The 26,715-nt window shown below is 40.3% G+C and overlaps 1 protein-coding gene across 11 annotated transcripts in view; it reads left to right on the forward strand.

Moving 5' to 3' along the window:
• The window catches only part of Elavl4 (ELAV like RNA binding protein 4), a 156,891-nt gene that overhangs the window by 97,398 nt on the left and 32,778 nt on the right, over positions 1-26,715 (forward strand). For all 11 annotated transcript variants that reach the window (XM_076934458.1, XM_076934457.1, XM_076934451.1 and 8 more), the window contains one exon: positions 13,279-13,519. In XM_076934458.1, coding sequence (XP_076790573.1) covers positions 13,291-13,519 — 229 coding nt within the window. In that variant the 5' untranslated portion in view covers positions 13,279-13,290. The remainder of the gene's footprint in view (positions 1-13,278; positions 13,520-26,715) is intronic.

The raw sequence follows: 26,715 nt of genomic DNA on the forward strand, positions 1-26,715 counted from the left end.
ATTTATTTATGTATTTATTTGGGTTTTGAGACAAGTTCTCACTGTATAGCCTCACACTCACAGCAATCCTTCTGCCTCACCCTCCTGGGTGCTGGTATTACAGGTATGCACAAAAGTTCTCGGTGAGGCCCTATGTTCTTTATACTCAAGGGAGTTCAGATGTAGCACTCATTTTCTTGATAGTATATTTTTGATAGTATATTTTTAATATCTCAAAAATAACTCTGTTTGGTATCTTCAAACAAAAAAATCATCACACTGAGGACTGAGAATATTAGTGGCTTATTGTCAAAATAAAGAATTCACCTCAAAGCAGACAGAAATATTTTGATACCTATGACTTTTTTTTCTCCCCACTTTGCTTCTTGTCTGTGGATTTTTAAATAAATGATATACTGAGAGGATCTCTGTATGGAGGAACGGGCCTTTAAAAGCATGGTGTGGAATGCCGCTTGACAGTGTCATACATTCACAAGATGTCCTTGAAGATGGAGCACAAAACAGAGATCAGGGAAATTTTGGCAGCTGCAGTTGGGAAAATAAATGGCTGTTGTATGATTGGGCAGATCCTGAAAGCAGGCTCCTGCTCAAACCATGTAATTAAGAAAAGTGGGAGCTTTTGTCCAAGTGCAGAATGTTCATAATATCAGAGTTTGTCAGCCGGAGCTTTCAGAACAGCTCAGTGCTTTCACTCCCTGATCCAGGGAGCAGGCTTCTTACAAATCATCTCCTCTCCTTGCTGTCCTCATGAAGGTTGCTGCCAGGCACTGAGGCAGGTGTGAGGCTGCAACCTCACTAATTCATGCTGATTTAGGTAAAGGAGAGGCTGAACAGGAGACTGGATCAAGAACTATGGCCTCTAGTGTAGGAAGAGGGTGTGGCCAATGAGAGCTCCTGCCTAGTGGCTCTGGGGAAGAACAGCTTTTAGCTCTGTGCCTCCAAACTGAAGAAGTTGCTTTTTAAAATTTGTTATAACTTCCTTTCAGATAAAAAGAAGTGCTATATTATTATTTAAAAAAAAAAACAAGACAAATGTGGGAAAATAAAAATACAAATAAGTATAACCACTGCCTGTAATTCTGCTTCACTCACTCTTAGTGTATTTTTTCTCTCTCCTATTCTACGAATGTTTGTATAATTGAGATAGACCTTTTTTCCCACTTCTTTTTCTACATGAATCAAACCTATTTTCTCATTTACAAAAACCCACTATAAGCATAATCTTAACCATTGTAGAATATTATTCCTAAAACTATTCGGTACGTTATTTAACCAGCAGCCACCTCTCTTGTCAGGTCCTTGGTTTGCTGTTTTCTTTTGTATGCCTTATGGGGTATACTTTAGACATCCAAAAATAGAAACATAACATACAGAAAGATTGTGGCCGCTTTGGCTTCTCAGGTAATGAGGAGGAGGACCATTTCATTGCACTCAAGGTTTGGCTATGGCAACTCTAAAGCTTGTCTTTACTATTGTGGAGGTGTTGTACACAAAGAATTCAAAGCCACACTTCCTCCAGCCTCCGGCTACAAGCCCACCAGTGCAGATTTGATGGGATCTGCTTGACTCCTCCAGTTCACCCTTCCCAGAAAAGTGCAGTGGAATGGTGTCCAACCCAGTCCAGTCAAGTTAGAAACTCAAAGAGAGGGGAGGGAAGGGAAGGAAAGGAAAGAAGAGAGGAGGGTGCAAGTGAGCCTGGGACCATCTGTCTACAATCCCAGCATTGAGGAGGCTGGAGACGTCCCTAATCTGAGACCAGCCTAAGCTACACTATGAGGGGGGAAGCAGTGAATAAGTTTCCAATAGAATTCCTCTTCACTAACGACCATGCAGACAGACAGCTTGTGTGAATTGACTATGGGTATAGTTTTCTGTAACTATGCACACATACATGGAGATGCTGAGAACCCTTCTTTTCACTGATTGGCTCTACTCTAGCTCCAGCTGTTCTAAAAACAGCTGTCTTCTGTCTTTGGAATGACACAAGTGGAAGAGCTGTTGGCATTCTATAGTTCCCTTGAAAAAGAGATTATTCTCCGAGATTTTTCTAGAGTCATACTCCTTCTATTCCCTTCATTCTCCTCCTTATTCTCACACCCACCGTCTGTGTTAAGACAATGGCATTCATTTTTAAAATAAAATATACTTTCTACATTGATTTCTGAAATTCTTAATCAGATTACAAACATGAAATTTAAATTTGGAAATAAATCTGCTTGCTTTTCTGTAGCTAAATCTCAGGGATTTTGTTCTCTCTGAGCCACTAGCTAGGTGGTTTATAGATATACAACACTTATGTTTACATGAATTGTGCCATTGGCTATTGCTTATGCATTTAATCAGAAGATAAATCCGACTTAATCAGTCTGTGGGCAGTTTTTCAAATGATTCATTAACTACGCTTTGTGTGAAAGACGAAAATAGCATATTTACTATCACAACCAGTCCCCATCCCAACAGGTACCCATAGCTTATCATTATACATTTGGATTATTTTATCCACATTAAATATCAGGGTTCTGAGGGCTTAGTGAGTGGGATGGAAAGAGAAGGAAAGAGATTTGTTTCCAGTGAAATGTGTGTGTGTGTGTGTGTGTGTGTGTGTGTGTGTGTGTGTGTATTTCAGCAGAATATAATATAAATGGCAGTGGAATCTAATATACATATTAGACCTAATGTTTTTCACAGAAAGCTTGAGTTTGTCCACCAAATTATATTTATATTACAATGAAAATATTTGTCTTTTTAAAAATATGTCTTTAACCAAAAAAAAAGTCTATTAGAGGTTTAAAAAAAAAAAAAATTCTTCCTAGTTTTCCAATTTGAGATTGCCTTTGTTTCCTGACCATTTTGGAAAGAAGGACTGGTGTGGGGTAGGGAGGCTGCAGGGGTCAAAGAAGTTTCCCTCATCTTTCTGATGAACTTGACACTCACCCTGCCCCTCAGCTCTGATGAGTTTTATCATTAAAGTCTTCAAATCAAGCACCTACAAGTTTGACCAACGTCACCAAGATGGACACACTGAGAGATTATTTTAGGCTTAGCATAAAGCTCTGGAAAAAAAAACTGTAAGGTATAAAGGAAAGCAGAGTTTATTTAGGAGACAAAAAAAACTGTATGGATTATCTGGGGAAGATTAAAAGCTTGTATTTCTCTGAATTTAAGGATAATGCCTGGGAGAAGTTAAAGTTTGATGATGTTGTTCCTATCACTGCTGGTTTCTCCTTTAAGTATTAATGCTTCTTGTTCTCTCCAGCGATGTCTGGGGTTTTGGTTTCTCTCCATTGTTTGTTAAGCCCTGCCTACCTCTGCTCAGAGCACATTTCCCATGCCTTCTCCAGCAAAGAAGATGCTCTGTCAAAGGAATGGTGCCCTGAGTTTCCCTCCTCGTTGCAGTCTTTTGTTTATGACAAGGCATTTCCAACAGGACCAGGGGGAGGCTACTGTGTATCAGAACATCATAGAACTCGTGGAATGTAGTTGATGCCGTGCTGTGGTTGAGGAAAGGAGTCAGCAGAGAAACTGGGAGGGATTGCTTAAGATAAAGGGATATGTGCCTCCAGGCTTTCCTGCTTGAACTCTGGATAGACAGGCCAAATTAGTTATTCGTTTGTTTGTTGTTTCCCCTAGAACAATACCTTGGCTTGTGATGCCGTTCAGGAAACCTGTGCTGAACTGAGTACACTTGTTTCAAGAATATGCTGAGAATTTACTGCCCCCTGACTGCCTAGAGTAAATAGGTCTTTCTGGTTATTTGTGCATCTACTCGAAGGTATTATTAAGCTGTCAGACTGTTTTTTCTGGTTGGAATTAAATTTTTTTTCCTAGAGTTTTCTAGTTACCTTCCAGAAGATTCTATACACACTTGGTATGAATAGTGTGGGGGGATGAGAGTGCAGCCTTCAGCCAGGTGCCCTGGACCAGCATGGTCTTTATGTCACCTGGGATTTTGCCTGAGAGCCCTGTTGCAGGGTTTTCTTTACCTGGAGGAGTACAGACCATCAATCTCAGCCCCTCCTCTTGAGCACCACTGAGAGCATCTCCTCTCCCTTCACCACTGAATCATAATTGAGGCGTTGCATTTAAAATACAATTACGTTTTAAAGAGAACAAAACATATCAACCTGAAGAGACTGGAACCAATTAGAACTGATTGAAAAAAAAAAGGTAAAGAGGAAGCCGGGTGGCGGTGGCGCACACCTTTACTTACAGCACTTGGGAGGCAGAGGCAGGCAGATCTCTGTGAGTTCGAGGCCAGCCTGGTCTACAGAGCTAGTTCCAGGACAGCCAGGGCTACACAGAGAAACCCTGCCTCCGGGATTGGGGGAAAGAAGTTTAAAAAGTCAAAGCAGCAGAGAGCAGGGACTTTATGAGTTGGTAAAACCAACCGTAAAGAAAGATGAAATTGGGGATGTTGTGTGGGCATTTTTTAGCAGCTTTAAAGGAGTAAGAACAGAAGTAAGGATTCATTCCTAAAATAATGTCTTCTTTAGGAACACAGCACCTGCTATGCAGCTTTCTAACTTTGGGGATTTGTTTTTCAGACATTTAAAAGGCAGGTAAGATGGGACAGGTGAAGCTGTCCCATGAGAGTCTAACATCTGTGTGTCAGAGTTTTAAACGGGTTAAGAGAGAAATGCCTACAAAAAGAATTAGGACTTTTATTTTTGTTCTCATGAATAATTTAAATTTATTTCTTTAATGGTTCGATTCAGTGACTGCCCTTGGTAAACATTATTCTTCGTGCTCTTGGGAACGCTTGCTCTATTACGTAAGGGTTAGCTTTTATATATAAATTTTCAAAAAGTCCTTATGCTGTGGTGAAAGAGGACCTTTAAATATTGGTGATAAGATTTAACGAGATCTGCGCGTATGACTTAAGATGTGTACACTGAGACATGGCTGCAGTTGGTACATTTCTTAAGCATCTTTCTAATTTCTGGAACTGCTGACATTTAAAGAGGCTCAAAAAGAACATTATATTCTTGTGGCCTTCTATGGTTCTTTTCTCTTGATTCTTTTGCATAAGTTGAATGGTGAGACCACACCTCCACCTGCAAACCAGAAGCCAGGGACAGCTAGGCACACACTGATGGTACACAAGGACCTGCCCTGGGCCAGGGCAGTATGAGTCAGTTCTAAGTCAGGATAGAGTTCTATAATGTAAATTTGTAACCTTTTACTTGCCTCACAAAGTAAATTTTGAAAGTGTAAACTGAGTTAAAATATAGAGATACAACAGTAATTTATGGTCTGGCTGCCATTTTTATGGATAATATATGGCAAGGACACAATATGAGACAGCTGGCAAGATTGATGAGGGGACTGTGTACTATCCAGCAGTGGCTCTGGGGCTTTACACAGTGACTGTCCTGAACAGTGAAAGAGACGATCATTCTGCTCACTCCAGCCTGATTTTTCCCCAAAATGAACAACTTGAAGTTGTATGGAAGATTAACAATGGAGAAAGAATCCATGGCTCAAGGAAAAAATATTGAAGGGACCAGAAGTACCTTTAGATCTTAAGTATACTTTTAGAATTTTACAATGGCCTTGCCTAATACACTTCAGGGACATCCATGGATAAGAATACACTTTCTCCTCTGATGTTTGAGTCCTTTAGAGAAAAAAAAATGTTTGCTTAGTCAATGAGTGAATTAATTCTAAAAGCAAGAAAATATGTGAAAAGAACGATTTAGAGAAGAAGAAAACATTTTACCCTGAAATTACATTGCTACTCTTAGCTTTTCTGGTCTCACTCCCAACCTCACTTCCTAGGTTTTTGTTTTTGTTTTTCTTCCTGTCCACTCTAATAATATTGACATCTGCCACTAATAATATCTGTAGAGGAGTTACCAAGCCAAGAATAGGGTGACAGTTCTATGAGAGCAGGTATCATTTTCATACCAATAAGAACAAAGGATGTCAGGGAATTTCAGGTTCTTTCTCCCTTGTGATGAATTAAATGGGGCTGGAGCAAGGGTGTGGAGAGGACCCAGTGAGGGCCACGAGTGCTCTGTGATCCCAGTTGCTTAACCAACTATTCTCACCTGCCTTGGTATATGGGACCAAGGAGTGAGACAGTAAGTGGAGGAAATAGAACCAGCTTCTAAGTTTACCTAGCCAGGAAGTTAAGGGAAAGCATCGGGCTGGCAAGATGATCAGCCAGTAAAGACACCAGGTCAGCAGGCTTGACAGCTTGAGTCCAATCCCCAGGTCCCCATGTGGTTAAGAGATCCAAGTCTCTCTCTGTCTCTCTGTCTCTTTCTTTCTTTCTTTCTCTCTCTCTCTCTCTCTCTCTCTCTCTCTCTCTCTCTCTCTCTCTCTCTCTCTCTCTCATACACACACACACACACACAGACTAAATGTAATAAAAATTTTGAAAGAGAGAGAAACATGTTCTTTTGCTGCACAGATAGACCAAGAAATTGTCAGAGGGTTAACTAGGAAGGCTCCATTTGAGAGCTTTCAGTTTAGTAACAATAATAAATTGGCTTTCTAGGGAGCAAAGACCAGGGCATTCAACAGGTTCTCTGCTATAGCCATCTGAGCCAAAAGTTCAATCCTCTGCTTGAATGAATTTGAGATAGAGATAAAAAAGTAGAATTGTAGTTTCTAGAATAGTGGTTTCCAGGACCTAGGGATTTGGAATTGTGGAGTTACTATGTAATAAACACAGTTTCAGATTCACAAAGAAAATATGATTTTGAAGATAGATTATGGTGATAGAACAATATGAATTTACTTGATACAACTTAATTATATCCCTAAAAATAATTAAGATAATAGATTTCTTGTTATGTATGCCTATATCTGTAATTTTTATATTATATATAAATATTACATGTATTTATTATAAAAATAAAACTATATTAAATATATATATGGGATAGAACAGGCATATTATTAAGCATTTATTATATACCAGGCATACATTTGGCTATTATTTCAAATGTAGATTAAAAGAAAACCTTGTGGTAAAATTAGACACACACACATACACACACACACACACATTATATATATTTATATATATATATATATATATATAAAATGATGGTTAACACAGGTAGCTGTGCTTTGCAGGTTGTTTGAGGGATCCAGGAAGTGATTGAATACATGAAAACTTTGATTCATTCATTCAACAGTCTAAATTTATTAACAGCCTACCTATTATCAAGCCTAGTTCTGCATATGGCATGTAAATATTGTAATAAGCAAGAGATGTTATCTCTGTTCTATGGACTGTAGAGTTCCAGTCACTGTTCTTTGTGAACAATAGATTGCTATATCCAGAGAAGCCAGGGGATAGGTAAGTCTCTATTCCTCTATTCAAGTGCATTGCTAGAATGTGCCCTTCTCAGTACCCCTGGAAAAAGAAGCAAGTCTTTATTCAAATGGCTATTCCTGCATTGTCAAAAGAGTAAACAATTGCGGTGATCTGTAGCCAGGGATTCCAGTTCCATCTCTCACTTGAAGTAGGAGCATGACCTTGAGACAGTCCTTTCCTTTGTCTGCTTCCCAGTCTCTTCACTGAAATTATGGCTCTGGCCTTGTGGTCACTAATATTCTCTGCTATCAGTTGGATAGCCACATCATGGACTCAGTGGTGTTTGCTTCTTGTCTTTATTTGTATGTGCCAGGTCCTGTCTCCAAGCCTGGCACACCAGGCATCCATCCGTCTCTGTTCATCCAACATATCCAGATCTAGCCATGATAGAAATAAACCCTTTTGTGTGGATATGATTATGTCATGTCTGGGAAGTAGAGCTATAGGTGGATGTAAATACTCTATATGCCAGCAACAGGGGTACCATGAAGGGCAGAGAAGATATCCACCCTTCCCACCACCGCCACTGAGCCTGGGAGTACCCCAGAAAAGGGCATGTGCAGTCTCTGCTCCTTCCTTTCCTCTGCAAAGATAAATAACCTGGTGATGATCTGACAGCTGCATGGCTGAGGCCTTCCCTCTTGCTTTTGTTATATATTTTGCAGAAAAGAGTGATGGGAGGGGTGAGGTTAATGTGTTGAGTGTAAGCAATTAGTCACTCAAACCATCGACATTTTCAATGGCAGGATTTGAGTGCCTATGTTATTGTGCACTGTTCTGATAGTTTATCCCTAAAAATTTCTGCCTGTATAATGTTTCTTAAAATATATCACGGGAACATAAAAGACTTAATGCAGTGCTTTGTACAACCATTAGAGTTTGAAGTCAACTGAACCACCTCAAAACTCTATCCTGGGTGCTGACAGTAATCTTGCTCTTAATTGCCATTCAGAAAAGGAAAGGAGGGCACTTTAGGGGTTCGGAGTCTGGTCAGCTACGGAGTTGGCTGTGAGACCCACACAGAATGTTTCATTAAAGTATATGTGAGTATTGAGGAAATGATATATTTATTTGCAATAAAAAAAAAAAAACAGTACTGTTAGAATGTCAGAGGTGTTTGCCTGAGGACAGCTGTTTTGATTTTGTCTAGCCAGCTTCTGTGCTTATTTGAGGATGGGCTTCCCACCAAATGTGTTTTCTTTACTTCTGGTCCATTTCCAAAAGTAGAGAACACACTTGTCCTCTCTTTAGTAACCTTAAAATGCCACCGCTTCGTAATCATGCTTTTAACATCCGTCTCGCTTAGCAACTACTCTTATTTCCAGGTAATGTTTTAAAAATCTTCCTCAACTCATTCAGATGCCAGATTTAATGTTGACATTTTAAATTTCTGATTGTTTTTGTTATCCTGTGATGCATCCTGGGATAAATCACTAACACCAGTGAGAGGTCTCTTAACATGATCTATTCAACACATCTCCAACGGGTTCTCAGCCTTCAGACTGTATTTTTCTGAAAATGCTGTATGTGTGTGTGTGTGTGTGTGTGTGTGTGTGTGTGTGTGTGTGTGTGTGTGTGGTGTGTCTGCATGCACATGAATTTTTTACCAGTTCTCCTAAACATACAAAGAATAACTGTTTAGTGTGTCTGGCACACAAAAATGACATGACCTAATTTATAGCTACATATAGCCTGTGGAAGTAGCTCAGTGGTGAACACACTGCATTTCATGGCATTTTTTCAAAAGTTAGGGTTCAATTGGGGTTGTCTGGTATATAGATAGGGCTCAATTCTGGGAACTGACATAAATCTGGAAGCCTGCATAGGATGTGAGGAGATGCAGAAGCTGGAGGAGGAACTGAATTACTCCTTGTAGACTCACCGCCTCCTGGGCCTCCCTGGAACAGCTTTACCTGCAAGAGGCTCACATGGGCAAATGCTTTTGCCATGTGTCTGTCTGTGAGATGAGCATTCAGCAAATGAAAGATGAACCTGCTGGATGTCTCTTCGGATGCTTCAGTGTGGCATACATTATATATGTTCTATCATTAGCAGCAGAAAAGCTGCTGTGGTCCAGACTGTCTTCTTGGCGTCTTTGGTGGAGCTCTAAGAAGGCTAAAGTAGGAAAGGTGACTCTCAAGAAAGGGAGGCTATAGATTGTATAACAGATTTGGGGAGGGCATTTGAAATGTGGGGTATCCTTTTAATTAAAAAAAAAAAAACTCAAAAGCTGGTTAGCCTGAGGTTCTGTGGGATATCACTAAAACAAAATTCAAAAGCTGGTTAGCTTGAGGTTCTGTCAGACAGACCTGACAGACCTCCTAAATGGATAAATTCTGGTTTTGAAGTTGATTGCTGCCTCGGCAGTGTTTTCTGTGTTGGCTATCTGGGACATAAAGAGGAGGAGCAGGACAACGCAGCAAATGGATGCAGGTCACAGGCCCACGCCCAGGAGGAAGCTGCCTCCAGCCAGGAGTTCTGCTGATGCCCTGTGACTTCATCTCTGTTAGCGTAGCCCCCAGCATTCCTGACTCTTCTCCTAAACCCTGGTCTCAAGGACAAAGCCACTTTCTAGGTATAGTCTTCATCACTAGTCCTGAGGACGGCTTCAGTTAAAAGCCTTCTCAGAAGCCTTTTGCTTTCTCTTTGCAATCTGGACCAGCTTTCTGGGATCCTACAGTTGACCTAAGACCAAGAAGGAAGTTCTGGTGATGTGAGAAGTGGAGCCACTTAAGTTACTTACATGATGGTAAAGAAACTTAGACACTCTCCATCTTCCTTGATCTGCTTTATTTCCTTGGCTCTTTTCAAGACTTCATGGATTTTTTTTTCGGTTTCATTTCCCATATCCAACCATCAAAGGAGGAAATAAAGGGACACTCACCTGTGTTGGACATTGGGAGAAATACAGTTGTGATACTCGAGGCATTGTGTGCTCCAGATACCTGTTGATGAGAACTCCCATGCTAAAGGCAACAGTGCATGCTGGCCTTCATTTCAGCTCAGCAAAAAAAGGATGTGAGGCTCAAATCCATGAAGTAACGCACCTGAGTTCGTATGACTAATAAAGGATAGAACTAGAATTTTAAGGCACTTTGACAAAAAAAAAAAAAAAATCCTGGGTGGGGACAATGTGACACCATGTAAAGGCACTTGCCACTAAGCTTGAAAACCTGAATATAATCCCACGAACCTACATACTGGAAGTAGAGAACCAACTCCTACAAGTTATCATCTGACCTCTACATTTATGTCATGGTATGCACACATATGCATGCATAAGCACGCACACACACAAATAAAATTTTTTAATTTTTAAATTCTAGCCAGGTATCACATGACTTATGCCTTTAATCTCTGCATTTGAGAACCTGATACCAAAGGATCCTAAATTGAAAGTCATCCTGAGCTTCATATATGTGCATAGATACATAATAATAATAACAACAACAAAATAATAATAGGTGAAATTTTCTTAGCAGCAATGTTCATATTGCTTTGACTAAAAACAACATTGAAAGACAAGGAAAGAATTAGTCCTTTTTAACCACACCACTATGCTTCAGCTGACAAAACGAATAAAAGCAAAACTTTATTTTTAAAAAAATCACCAAATATTGAAAAGAGTGTGGAACAACCAAAGTATTCATTCTCTGCTGACAAGAATGTTAAGTTGGTATACACACTTTGAAAATCCAATGGCAGTATCAATTAGGGATTATCATACATATCTCTTATAAGCCCAAAATTGGAATCCTAGAAATGTATGTATCCTAGAAATGAAGGCATGTGCCTAATGCACATTGTCATTAGATCAGAAGTAGAAGCAGCCTAGATGTTCAACCACAGATAAATAAAATGTGTTAGCACCATACAGTAGAATGCTGTATAACAGTAAAGAGGAGCAGTCTATGGCTGTATGTAAGAACACAGATGCCACTTCAGATATGTGACAAGCCACAAAGGAGTGTATATGGTACTATTATGTATATGAAGTTTGAGAGGGGATATATATAATCTATGGACTGCACGTTAAAATCGTGGTTATTTTGGTGTGACTGATTTAAATAAGGGGCAGGAGGAGAGGATTTCTCTCATTCTAGTCATGTGCCATGTTATGACCTAGAAGAGATTATCCAGGTCTGTTCACTTGAGTTGTAAACACTCTTGAATTGTAGCCTTAGTATTTTATGACATACTTGTTATATTCCATGAAAATGTTTACCAAAAATGTTTTGTTGGCATTTATACAGTAATTATTTGAAGGAGTGTGTTATCAGATGTCATCTGTCCCTGGTTTTCCTAAGTGCTGAGATATAAAACATACTAGAATATGTACCCTTGACCTTTTATAAGGATTCAGTAACAGAAGACCCATGAGGTGACCAGCAGAATGAGTTAGTAACTATCAGGGACTGCAGTTGTTTTCACCACTGTTCAGCAGCTGTATAAATATCATCTCCCTTCCCATAACTTTGCAAGGTGGGTGTCATTATGCCCCTTTATCAGACATCACAGAGCTGGTGCATGGCAAAGCATGGTCCCCAGTAGTTGGTGACAATTTCAAAGGCAATGGAACCCATATCATGATGGGCAGTTTCGTTGTTAGGTTTCTGTTTTTGTGATAAGACAATGATCAAAAGCAACATGGGGAGGAAAGGGTTTATTTGCCTTCATATCCCTATCCAGGATCACAGTCCAGTGAGGGAAGCCAAGACAGGAACTTAAGGCAGAACCGGGAGGCAGGGACTGAGGCAGAAACTATAGTGGGACACTGCTTACTGACTTGCTCATCCCAACTTGCTAACTTTGCTTTCTTACACACCTCAGAACCTCTACACAGGGTAGCACCACTTACAGTGGGCTCCTACATCAATCATTAATCAAGAAAATGCACCCACAGATTTGTCTGCAAACCATCTGATGGATGCATTTTCTCAATTGATGTTCCTTCTTCCCAGATGATTCTGGTTTGTGTCAAGTTGAGAAAATCATAACCAACACAGCCAACTAGGGAACAATACTGTGGTCAACTATAAGGGGGATACTGGTGGTCTCTATTTGGGGCCAGAAAACCTGGGTGCAGACCCAGCTACTGCCCCCACATTCTTACAGACAGTCACTGGATATAAGCAGTCTTCTGTTTTCTGTGACCTCTTAAGACTACATGCTCCTAAGGATGGGACCCAACTTTTTGGCATGCTTCCTGGAACAGTTCAACAAATATTTATATTAAGAGAAACTCCTCTTTGAGTAATAAATCAGAGCAATAGGCTATGCTAAATCAAAGATGAAGGGCTAGAAGAAAAAAATTTCTTCTCATTTGTGTTTTTGTTTGTATTATTAGAGACTCCAGGAAAAATAGTAATGGTTTGATTTTTTTTTATTAGATGACTTTGCATCTCCCACGAATACACTCATGAAAACAGAAGTTTGATCAGTGTTTAAACACCAATGGAAATCTAAGACCTTCCCATAGGAAACAGCCCTGTTTAATTTAATGTCATTTTATTTTATGAGATAGTTAATAAACAGGTACTGTATTTGATCTTGTGATTTTAGTCCTCTATATTTAGCTTTTTCAGCTTTAATGGAACTATAATTTTAATCATGATTATTACTTTACATTTTAATTATAATTTGGTGTGGCTTAAGTATACATTTCTGAGAGTGATTGTGTAATGAAAACAGGAATTAGCTTTTCATTAACAAAATAATGGGAGATTTCCCACTGCATTCTAGTCTGTGTTCAAAATCAAGGGGCTAGTCTAAAAATAGCAAGGGGAACTTAGCATCCTGGTTAAAAACGTGCTTCTAAATTGGCTGTGTTCACAGCCAGTCTCTGCTCCATCTTACCTCATCTTGTTCTCTTTCTTTTCAGCAATAAAATTTAGAAACAGACTTTGTGTCTTCTGAGATTTCAAAATACTTATTTTTTTTTTATTTAGATAATTAGCACCATGGAGCCTCAGGTGTCAAATGGACCGACATCCAATACAAGCAATGGACCCTCCAGCAACAACAGAAACTGTCCTTCTCCCATGCAGACAGGCGCTGCCACAGATGACAGCAAAACCAACCTCATCGTCAACTATTTACCCCAGAATATGACCCAAGAGGAATTCAGGAGTCTCTTTGGGAGCATTGGTGAAATAGAATCCTGCAAACTCGTGAGAGACAAAATTACAGGTACGCTCTTCACCACTCAGGCTATGGATTCACGGCAGACCTCAAACACCATGCATGTGTGTGTAGTGCATCTGAGCACCTACACCACATATTCTGCATATACAGATTGTATGCATACACAACATAAATTCACACCACGTACACACTTATACACCCCAGGATCCTGCAGGCTGAAAAGACTAGGAAGATTTTGAAGGGTTTTTTTTTGCCTTTATATAAAATGAGCCTTTGGTTTTAGACTCATTTGTTTTTTATCAGTTACCACTACTTTTTTTTTTAAGACAGGGCCTCATGTTTCCAAGGCTAGCCTCTAACTGACTAGATAGCTGAGGATGCCTCTACTTTCTGACAGCAGGGATTACAGGCATATACTATCGTGCCTGGTTTTATGGACGCTAGAAATAAGGGCTTCATGCATGCTGGGCAAGTGCTCTACCAACTGAGCCATGTCCCTAGCTCTTCCTTTGCACTTTGGTCCTGAGTTCTGCCTTCTGTCTCTCCTCCCCTGTACTCCATGCTGCTTTTATTCCTTTCTTCTGTTCTCAGACATTTGATTTGTGCCCAGTTTTTTTCCATATGTCACGACAAGTGTTTTAAAGGGGGCCAAGTAGAAGGATGACATAATTGCTCTTTGTCTCTGAGATGAGCAAGTCCCAAAGATAGCAGATAATTCTAGAATGTAAACACAAAAGAAGGGAGATGCTTAATGAAGATATGTATGGGAGATATTTTATCCCATATTTTTGTTCATTTTGAAGATAGTCTTTAATTAATCACTTTCTTCTTGACCTTGTACTTAAAAACAAAGCAATGCCCTATCCCCATATGACCTCAATAATTAGGGTTTTGATGTTTTTGTCAGACAATTATACTATGCCTGTTTGGGGGGGATTCACTATAATCCTATTGGAGGTGAGAATATTTTCCTTAAAAAATTAATGAGCTGCACAATGAGAGCAGTGAAGTGCTACCAGAGAGTGCTCCACCGCTGTAGTCATCACCATATCAGCCCTGAGTCCCTGTCAGTCAAGAATGTTGACTGCTGTGTCAGTTTAACTGACAAGCAACTGGCTTGCAGAAGTAGAAATGAAGATCTGTGATTTAATCAGAATAAGATATCATCCCGCTTTTAAATCAGATGCTACAATGTATGCACGTACATACAGATAAATACATTCTTTGACTCTTCTAATTCACACATAAATGTGCCCCCCCCTTTAAATAAGCGCTATTGGCTACAGTGTAGGCCACACAGTGCCCCCAACACAATTTCTTTAGCTGTAAAGTTGGGAAACGATAGTTATCTTAAGAGTGTGTTGTAAGGATGAACTGAGAGACTGGCTGTATCACACCTAGAAGGGTGACTGTTGGATAGAAGTCTTTAGTCAGTAGAGAGTGTTATTTATGAAGATATAGCTAGTATCCTTAAAGGAGTGTGATCAAGATAGAAAGCTGATACCCAGCCTCCCTAGCAGGACCGGCTTTCCAGCTCTTACCCACATGTACTGGATCTTCTATTCTTTAACAAAAACGCCTGTACTTTCATAAAGCCGATGTTTAGATTCCTTGAATAATCTTTACATAATGGGATGATAATTCAAACCAAATTAAAACCAGTTAACCATATGATTCTTCCTCCCACTCCTATATAGAAAAATGTATTTTTGGTTTTGCCTTACATTCTAAATAGGGATCCTGCAGGCTACATTAGTGAGTGGGTATTACTAATCACCTTTTCAGGAGAGTTCCCTCGGAATGGTAGTGAGATTTTTTTTTAAAGTACTGATTCATGGTGTTGTTCCTTGTTTTCTGAAGACACATGTTTAAACAAGCAGATTCCTTTACTGAAAGAATGCTAATTTGGTAGTTCACTGAGTGGGTCTGAATAGGAGTGACAGCTTCGAAGACAGCCTTTAATTTGGTATACAAAACCAAAATTGTCAACTCTGCGTTGTTTAGCGCCCTATCAAGCACAAGCAGAGACATACAGCAGCATCTGGCCTTAAAGATGGAGCTTATGGGTTCAAGGCAGAAATATGATACGGGCATAAATTTATAATTATGTAATTTTTTATTTCAGGGGAAAAACATATTTTGTAGAGAGCTTATGGGAATGAGGCAGGGAAATATAGAGACCAGAGATATTTGCCCTCATTTGGTAGCAGTGTTTAATAAAAGTAGAACTTATGGTTGTAAAGAGTGCTTATTAAATTCTTCATTTACACTACCTAATTAATTCCAGCATTTTAAATTAACAGTGAAACTGGTCCCTGCTGTACCATTGCATAGATGCAGCATATTTTCTCCATCCGCCTGTTGTTCAGGTTTAATTGGCTACGCTAAAAGTCAGAGAAGGAGGGAGAGATGGGGCTGTGGGGAGGTAGGGAAGGATGAGAATCACTCTAAGAAGACCCTCAGAGGCCTGCTGTGGGGTTCAGTCCTAACCCAGGCCTGAGGCACTCCTAAAGCAGGAGTGAAGTATCACACCAGGCAAGTGCAAAGGCTGCAGTGGGTCCAGAAGTCAGGGTAAATGACATCATAGGTATTTTTGTTGCCCTGAATTTTAACATGCCAGTCCCCCCTTTTCCTCCAACACCTCCTACAGATCCCAATGCATCTCGATCCTGTGAAGTTTACAAGAAGTTCTAAATATCCAGTGGGAGGATTGGGGGAGGGGTGACAAAAAGATAAGAATTTAAGATTAAGATTTCCCAGCCCCAGGCCACTCCCTAGAAGAGAATGGGGGCGGGGTCTGATAAGTTCAGATCAATTGATGCTTGGCTGTCTGTCCTTGCTGACTTCTCCGTGTGAGAACGCACAAAAGAAACTTGGTCAAAGATTTTAGTGTTAAGAGGACACCATGAACAAACCCTTAGTGCTAAGTACTTGCTGAACACTGGACGTAGCTTACGGCTTCACCACAGAGTACAGCTTCCATTTTCTTAGAAAAGAAACTGAAGCCAGGCTAAGTAGCTTCTCCAGGCAGCACAGTTATCCTCTGTGAGCTCGGGAATCACCTAAAAGCTTGATTTTATTCTGCAGTATGTGCAAGGAAGACAGCTAATCCCCTCCCCATAACCCAAAACAGCACTGTGTTCCTGCGAGGAGAGGTTGCTGACTGCCCTCTGGAGAGCATCCCTAATGCACCATGCCCTTAAACAACACTCCTGTGTATGAAGGGAAGCATGGATAACCATATTTGTCATCCAGTGGGGATATAATTCAACCTGCATTTTTCTTCAACATTCAGGCAAATTTACTGCGAGTACCAGATTTCAGATTCTCTTATAGTGTTTCTGGACATCTTTGTCAACTTACTAAGTAATGCCTTCTCAGATTTTTCATTTTGCGATTGGGAAGACACTTCATCTACGTAGCCAGGAGAGAAAAAATATACTTCCTGAGTTGTTTCTGGGTATAGTCATGGGCACATGATGTCACAGAAAGCTAGGTCTCAGCTTTTTTTTCTCCATCCACCTGCTGCTGGAGAGAAAGAGAAATAAATGTCCTATGACCCTCAAGGTCCAGGAGAAGAACACCAAGCCTGGGTAAAACTGTGTATTTCTCCATGAACTTCTGAGAATTCATTTAGGTTCCTCATTTTTGTTTTGTTTTATTGCCTTTGGCTTTTGTTTTGCTTTACCGAGTACAGATTTCTGTATGCTTGGCATTTTAGGGAAGAGGCATACAGCTTGGCCAGGACAGAATCAGGTGACTCAGGCATATATAAATCCAGCTCAGCTGTGATGCTAAATTTCATTATTATAAATGTCTATCTTGTTACAGTCCCACCCCAAAAGAAATAAGGAAGGGAGTAAAAATAACAAAAGAAAGTCCCTAGAAGGAGTTGGGGACAAACTCAGTGTTAGCTTGTTGGATTAGTGTATGTAGGCCCTGGCAACCACCACCACCACCACCACCACCACAACAACAACAACAACAAAAACCTAAATCCCTTTCCTCACATGTGCACAGGAATAGCTTTTAAGAATAATTTTATGGCCATTTCATCCAAGTCAGAGCTCTATACTAGAATAGAGAATAGAGCAGTCCACACTGAACATTGCACACTGGTGTGGGCAGACCCTAAGCACTCTGGTACTTGAAGAAAATAGATGCATTAGCTGATGCTATTGCAGATTAGAAAGATGGATAGAGGGAACAAAGGCAAAGAAATAGAGCTGACATTTCAGGCAAAGAGCAAAGCATTTTCTCTCCCTCTGTACTTTGGCCAAAGGAAGTACAGTTCAAAGGTGGAGGTGGCCCTTTGGAAGCAGTGGTCCAATATGAAGCAGTGATAGCCAATGGTATTAAGCATGCCAAAAATAATTATGACTTTCCTCAACACTAGAGTTTTCCCTTTATAACACGTCTTTGACTTAGTATCACTATCCAGTGGTAAAAACAGAACAAGTGGGTAAAAACTCACCAAGCACTCTGGGTACCAGGGTGAATTCTTTGCCAGTATCTTTGTTCCTGACTTTATCTCTAATTTAAAAGGAGAACCAACTCCATTTCAATATAGTGTTGCCAGAGCTCTTCCTCGGTCTGTGAAAGGCTAAGCAGCCTCCATGTCTCTCAGGAGTTGAGTCTGGGATGGAGAAGAGCAGTAGTGAGCCTTTCTCCATTAGAGCTTCCATGCAAGGGGCCTGACAGACAGCATGATCTAGAAACCAGGAGAGGAGAGTGAGACTCCAGACTTGTTCTGTTTCCCTCTGCTTTTAGGGAACTGGATTTGCAGGAACACTATAAGACTTTGATTATTTGTGAGATGACCATATATATATATATATATATATATATATATATATATATATATAAAGGAATCAGGAAGGAAAAAAAAAACCCTAAATTCTGAAAGACTTTGAATTTACTCTTAGAAAATGAAGTCAGGCATCAGATGAATTTATTAGAATAATTTCTTAAAGAATCAAGCAAAGACAAACCAGAATAGCTGCTGCTTTGGGGTGTTTTCTGGGGAAAGTGTTGTGTAACAGCTCATTATTAATAGTATGTTGGGATTCCTAGAGAATGACCAGGCTGCTACTGTCTGATAGGCACCTTCATGCACTAACAGTCGTGCTCAAAAGACAGAGTCCTGTCTAATCCTCAGCCTCCTTTACAATGAAATTTGAAGTCGGGGATAAGTGAGCAACTTTCATAAGTTGAGTCACTTGCCTGGGGCAGGAGCTGAGACTTGAATCCAGCCCTGTCTCACTAACTATGAGTGGTCCAGTGTACACTTTATATTTAACTGCTTCCTGCAAACACTCAGCTGACTTCTCCCCTTTCCAAACAAAACCCAGGTTGTTTTATAGGCAACGAAAACTTTCATTAAAGGGAAAACATAACTAGAGCTCAGAATCTTTTGACTTGGAAAGTGGTGCTGAATTCAACAAGTCACTGCTTACCTGAAATCAAACCTAGAGTAGATATATATATATATATATATATATATATATATATATATATATATATATAGCTTTTTTGAGATTATAATATAATTGTATCATTCCCCCTTTCATCCCTCCAACTCCTCCTCCCATATGCCCCCCCTACCTCAAATCCACGGCCACTTTTTCAATTAAATTGTTACATATTTTAACTTCTGATTTTCTTTTTACTTCTTGAAATGCCCCTTCTTATGTTCGCCTTTTTCTCTCAGCATTGTGTTGCAGTGGAAACTGCCTTAGGTTTCAGTGTAATCAAACAGAGCACAACTAGGTATATTAAAGAAAATGCCAAGATTGATTGAAGTTTTCTTATGTACACATGCAAAGGATACTTGTTGGCGAGGGGAAGAGTGTAGGAAATCACTTGGGACATGTTTTGCTTTGAATTGGAAAGATGCAGGCCACTAGGTCCCCTGGTTTGCATGTACCACCTCCTGCAGTCACTTTACATGTGTACCACAAAGAAGAATAAATAAAGTTTGACTGTTGACTCGGGAAAGAGGTTGACTACTGCTGAGGGATGTTAAAGGGAATTTTTTTAGATGTAGAGAAAATTTGGAAGTCTACAGGGATTGCAAACTAGAAGAAGAGGAGTCTACCTTGTGAAGGAGAATAAGACTATCAGAACATTAAGTGTAGACAGCAAACCATGTAATCATCCTGCCTCTTACACACCCACCAAGGGCAGGCAGAGACCTTCCATTGCTCCTAATTAGAACTTTGCAGTTGAGTGAAGCTGTGAGGCACAGCAGGATTCTTTCAACAGTGATTTGTTTTGTTTTGTTTTGTTTGGTTTGGTTTGGTTTTTTCCCAAAATGGCAGTAGTCAGGATTACAGACTAGCTATAGTTTCCTTTCCCTCCTGGTTATCTTCCCCTTTGCCTCCCCCTCCAAATTTGACAATTCTGCCCTGATTCCAAACTTGGGTAGGGAAATACCCTCTTATCCCAGGAACGATGTCTCAAAGGCTTTTACCTAGGATGTAAATCAGCTGGGGTGTTTTAAGGAGTTTCTATTTCTGTGCTTGAATTGACTGGTTAATTCCCTGTTCACTCAGCCTTCTGTCTTTCTCCTAACACACACACACACAGAGACTCACACATGTACACTCACATATGCACCCCACTTTCTCACACACACACAGCATGCACATACATGTGCACAAACACATCAACACACATACATACATACATACATACATACATACATACATACATACACACAAAAGTCTTTGGAAAGACAGCATAAGGGAATTGATTCATAATAGTGCAAGGTGGTGTGGCCAGGTTGATTACAAGTAGGAACTAAGCCATAAGGAAATGTCGGACTGAGCTTCCCACCATTATCTGAAAGTGGAATTCATCACATCCAGGGCAGGAGGAAAGTGCCTTCTGAAACGTGTAAGGCAAATTCACTCTCCTCATCTGAGAGGTGTGGTGGGGATGATTTCCTTTTCCGTCTGCCCTACTCCCATTCTGCATCTCCCTCACTCTCTTAACTGATGAACTCTGTGCCTGCTTATGCCTCATAAGAACTAAAAATCTTTTAAGTTGCCTTTTGGGGTTTTCTACAGTGCCAAAATTGATCTTTGATAGGGGAAGCTATTTCTAGTTTGGAGAGAAGATAAAATTCAGATAGAGGCCATATATCTGTGTGTGGCTTTTTACATCTGCACAGCATTTCAGTCAGCCAACAGTATTTACTTAGTGTCTACTCTCCAGTCCAGAAACATGTTAATCTCATCCCTCTCTTAAACTCTATCAGGGTTTATGAGGAAGTCCAAAAATAAAGGACATGCTACTACAGGGACAATAAACAAGGAAAGGCCAGACATTACAGGGTTCTTCATCAGCCCACAGATATAAAAGAGACAAGTAACTGTCTTACGAAGCACAGCCGCCTTTTCTGTTTTCTAAGGTGGTTTGCTGTGGTTTGGTTTTATCAAGGTTTAACCTTACTTTTTTGCCTCTGATCTCTAATATTGTTGAAAAGAGCTGGTTTGATGGTGACTAGAGGACTTAGTGCACAAGCATGAGGACCTGAGCTTGGATCTCAGCACCCACGTCAAAAGCCTAGAGTGCTAGTACATAGCTGTACTCACAGTGCTGAGGCAACAGAGGCAGGAAGGTCCCTATATACAGTCCGGTGGCCACCCAGTTCTAGCCAAACTAGTGAACTCCAGGTTCAATGGCAGACCTTATCAAAATGAAGTGGAAAGCCATTGAGGAAGACACCTGATGTTGACTTCTGGCTTCCATGTGCATGCACACACATGCACAAACACACACAAACACATCAACACATATATACCACACACACACACACACACACACACACACATGTCTTTGGAAGGACATCCCTAGAAAATTGATTGGTAACAACGTAAGGTGGAAACCTGACAGGATGCCTGCTATATAGTCGATATGATGACAGGCATACAGTATCTGTAATTTCACTGAAGCTTTATATTTTCCAGAATCAGTAGTTATTACCCCATTTTGCAGATGAAGATGCCAAGCCTAGAATTACCTGATGAGTCTGTCCGACTGTAAAACCTGTAATTTTTCTATTATCCTACCATTCTGTTTCTACCGAGTGAGGGTGAAGACAGCATTCACTTTGAATATTCAAAGTGAGGGGTGACAATGGACTGAAATGCTCAGAACAAGTGTCCAAAAAAAAGTAGCCCTTAAAATAGCAAAACGCAGATTGTAGAAAATCAATATATGGTTAGGAGGCCATTGATCCAAGCTTCAGAGGTATTGCTAAAGAGTTAATGTTTATGCCTCTCACCCACCAGATTCATATACTGAAGTACTAGTTCTCAGAGTAACTGTAAACAGGACCTTTGCCCAACTAATTAGGGTTAAATGAGGTCATGTGGATAAGATCCAATAATATTAGTATCCTAATGAGAAGGAACAGAGAAAGCAGACTCTGTGTATTTGATGTCAGATGAGGCAGTCCTCTGCATGCCAGAAAGAGGACCCTAGCCAGGACCCAATCATGCTGGTACCCTGATCTTGGGCTTCCAGCCTCCAGAACAAAGACAAAATTAATTTATTCATTTATTTAAAAATCTATAAGAATAAGAATATTCTGTTATTAGCAGCCTACGCTGAGTAATATGAACATTATCAAAGAATAGTGAGTGGAGCAGTTGCCACTTCACAAGGTAAGTTTTGCATGCCCTCTTTGTCAATGAAGTCAGGAAGATTAAGTGCTTCATTCAAGGTTACAGCTAATAAATAAAGCTGAGATTTCCACCAAGCCTGGAATGCCTTCTACTTTGCTTATAAATAACCCTGCCCAACACAGGAGATAATGTCTGCCGTCCTCCTGCGGTCAGGTGCATGTTTGCTCACTGGCTCTTTTTCCACGTCAGTTTCTTGCTGATTCACATCTGATTTTTCTAATAAGCTCTTGTTTCATTCTTGAAAGTCTAGTGAAATGCCAAGCCCAGTGACAGAATGTGGATGCCCAAGTTAGGATGACAACTTGTGGTACTCTGACTGCCCAGGGATTTCTCAGCACTTTCATCTTGGATAAGATGAAGTAATTCTCATCCATGGGATAAGCAAGGTCTTTGCTCACATTAGTTGTCAGAGGTGTCTCTTTTCAGTGCCTCCTTTAACCTGTAGAAGCATCCAGCATAGGCAATTGTCTAAACTTAATTTACAGGTGAGGCCAGGGAAACCCAAGGAAGACTTGAATCAATCATGTGGCTATTTTCCTTGCTCCTCCTCCTGCTGCTGCTCCTCTTCCTTCTCCTCCAGTTCCTCCTCTCCCTCTCTGCCTCCCTCACCCCCTCCCCTCCCTCCTTCTCTTTCTCTCTCTTTCTCTCTCTCTGTCTCTCTCTCTGTCTCTCTCTGTCTCTCTCTGTGTGTCTCTCTGTCTCTCTGTCTCTCTCTCTCTCTCTCTCTCTTTCTCTCTCTCTCTCTCACTCTCTCTCACACACACACACACACACACACACAATCTCCTATCCTTTCTCTTTCTTACTTACACATGTGCCACTTTGATCTAAAAGGACTTAGGTTGGCTTATAAGATAAAGAGTTAATATTAAAATATCTCATGGGCAGAGAGAAATAAATACATAAAAACAAAAAAGACACCAGCAGAAAGTTAGTAAATTAAATGTGGCGTGTCTGAGAACAAACAGAGTTCTCCTTTATAGGTAAGAAAAACAGATGTGACAACCTTTGCCGCCTCTTCTATTGTCAACCAAGAGCTCTTTTCCAGCTGCTCCATAGCCCTTTCTCTGGATTTCCCGGTGTCTGGTTGTGGTGTCAGCTGCCAGCTATAACGCAAGATGGGCTGTGGATCCTGAAATCATATACTTGGAGCTTTCCTTTGCTCTTATCTGTTTCCTGGACCCAATTTGGATTGATTTTTTTTTTTTAATGGCAAAGGCTGACAGTAACATGGAGAAGCTGTCTGAATGGAGTCCCTGTTTGTACATGAGATTTAGACAAGGTACCAAGAGAACAGCTCCAAAGCAAGCCGTCCTTGCCTGCTGCTCTTCTGGGAAGTGCTACCTGGAGTCTTCTCCCTCCCTTTAAGTCTCAAGGTTGGGCACACAGGATTTTGTTTACTTCATGGCTTCCATCTTTTTAGTGAGGGTTTCCCTGGTTCTGGCCAGAACCCCAATCTGGCAACAAACAGGAATCTGGAATATCTTTCTCACGTTTTGGTACTGACCGTGAAATGGGTAACAATTCTTATCTACCTTTCCTCTTCCCAGCATCCCTCCCAATCAGTGAAGCCTTGCGGATGAGACAGCCACCATGAGTACAAAGGGAAGGGCCCTACTCGAGCCACTCTCCCCAAACAGACCCACATCCACCAACCACTGTCTGCTCAGAATACCAAATAGCACATCCAGCCATCCCAAACTGAAATCAAATTCAGTAACATGCTGCCTTCCCTGCCACACACACACACACATTGGATAGATGAGTGAGGATGTCCTATGAGTTGCTTTACCACCGACACAGACCATTCCTTTCTCAATATCCAGGAAAGAGGAAAACTCCCTCCTCTCCTTTACTTTGCAGTTCTGTGGGTTCAAGCGTGGTTACATGTGTGAAAGCATCTTGCCACAATGATGAAAGACGGGTTTGTAAGACTGCAAGTGGAAGTCTTTAGTTCAGTATTTGAAAACATTAAGATAAAATGTAAGATTATTTTAAGAATTAGACCATTTTAAGGGCTGGATAAATAACTCAGCCAGTTAAGTGCATGCAAAGACTTGAGTTAGACCCACAGAACCTATGATTCAACAACAACAAAGAACAGTCATGATATCATGTTCTTATAATCCTAGTGCTAAGGAGGCAGAGACAGGCAGATCTTTGGGGCTCACTAGCCACCAGCCCTACCTACTGGTCAAGTTCCCAGCCAGTAAAAGAATCTATCTCAAAAAAAATGGTGCATGTGAAATAACACCAAGATTATCCTCATACCTACACACACATGAATATATACATACATGTGCATGCATACACACTATATTATACATGTGTATATTATATTTTTAAGATAATTAGGCCAGTACAATGAAAATATAAGGATCTACCAGAGTCTTGCTCTAGCATTGGCTGCAGGACTTTCTGTGTATGAGGACAGTCTGTGCCTTAGGTACTGCCATAAAGAGGGTTATTAGTGCTTCTTGCCTTCCTGGGTGTTGTGAGATTGGATGAGATGCTAATACGCTTGTGAGTTGTTGAAGTGATACCGGTTCAGGATATTACTGTGGCCACTCAGAAGATAGGAAGCTGTAAGCAGGGGATTTACAAAGGAAAGGCAAATAGTCAACACCCTGTGATAAGCCAGCTTTGCTTTCTAGTCTGCCTTCCAGATGTTTTGTTCAGTTATCTACGTTCATCTCAGCAAAAGCTGATTAACTCTCTCAGACATCAGTGTCTAACTGTTATTAATGCTCGAGCTGATCAAATTACATTGCCACAGATCCAACTTGTGCTGTTAATATTAGATTTTGGATTCCGGTCTATAATGAATGATTTTTCCTCCATGCATTGGAAAAATTGGTTAGCTGAGTTCATAAGAAAGTTTAATTAGCAAGCTGTTTGTGAAAATAGCAGTGGTGAATCATCACTCAAAATGAACTAACATTTCTCAGGGTTGAGTTTGTTCTTCTCTTCCTTGAGCAGCCACACAGGATCCTTTTGTTTGTCAAGCTGGCACATGCTGCCCACTTGAACTGCACCATGCAATAAACTAATAACAAAACCAGCAGATTCTTAAAGCCAGAAGGAAGAGGAGGGTGTCTGCATTTGTGCATATGTGTCTATGTCTTCCAGAGGAATATCACAGACTTACTGGAATCCAGCACTGTGCAACATAGAAACATAGTAATTAAAAGCTAGACTGCCCCAAATATACCCCAACCTTCATAGCTCTACAACAGGTATTCTCACCTTCTTCTCCTCAGGTTCCTCACTTCTAAAATAGAAACATTCATTGAATTCTTGTATAAGTATAGGTATGGGTAAAATACAGCAGACATAAACTGGCATGTAGTAATATCTTCTTATACCAATTCTATGAGGTGTACATATTATTATCCCTAGTTTACATTTGAGAAAATATGTTTTTTTAAAAAGGCTAACTGATTATATAGTAATGAGGCACTGATCAGTCCTGTTTCAGAGAGTAATGTTCACTTAGAAATCCCATTGGTCTTTCTCAAAACTGTGTAATCTGCAGTGAGGGGTTGTTTTGTTTTGTTATTGTTGTTGTTTGGTTGTTTTTTTGTTTTTTTTTTTTTTTTTTTTTTTTTTTTTTTTTTTTTTTTTTTTTTTTTTTTTAGATAGAGGAAAGGGGGTTTTGTGACAAAATGAGTTTGGGAAAATGAAGAGAACCAAGAAAAGGGCATTTCTTTTAAAACCCCTCTTCTGTCCTAACATGCATTAGGGACTTGGAGGGAATGATAGAATTGTGGAATTGTTCTAGGTGTGATAGATGGGTAAGCAAGAGGTCTTGTGTCTCACCTGCTCCTCGGAGGAACAGAAAGTGGTACCTGATGGATCCTTCCCGATAGGACAGGAGCAGTCCCTTCATGTACTGTGCATTTTAGAAAGCTGTTGGGCACTGGGCATGCCCTGGGCATGATTCAGCTATGGGTTCATTTGGCCACCTAATAATCAAAATGGTATTTCATTTTCTATTTCATAAAGATCTGTGTCATTAGGTGTTCGCAGCTTGCCATTCTTGCACGTCCCTGGGCGTTTCTTTATTTTCATGCTTGGTGTCATGGGGATGCTCATTCTCTGCTAGGATTAGCCATTCTCTGACATTCATTTCAGACAGTCAAAGGTGGCTTTCTCCTTCCATTCCTACACTACAGACCTATTTCTACATAAGTGCTTCTGTCCTTGGGTGTCTTCTTGCCTCAGTCTCTTACCCTCACAAGCTCAATGTTGTTGTGGTTGTCACTTGTTAAGACAAATATACTATTGCTTCTTTCAAGAATTTAAAGAGTTTCTTTCTTTTAAAAGATTTTTTGGAGTTAAACTAAGCTGTCAGATCACAAAGGCGGGCATCATGTCTGGTTTCTTCCTGAAAATGAACTTTCCATGGTGGGAATAAGCTTGTCTTCACATTAACAAGGCTGTTACTGGTAGAGCCAAGACCAGAGAAGCCCAACCCCTTACTGCAGAAAGGACACACTGATAGGTTTCCAAGGTCCTGCTTCAGCTAATATTTTGACATCCTAACTT

Source organism: Arvicanthis niloticus, chromosome 5, assembly GCF_011762505.2.
Source record: "Arvicanthis niloticus isolate mArvNil1 chromosome 5, mArvNil1.pat.X, whole genome shotgun sequence".
NCBI lineage: Eukaryota > Metazoa > Chordata > Mammalia > Rodentia > Muridae > Arvicanthis > Arvicanthis niloticus.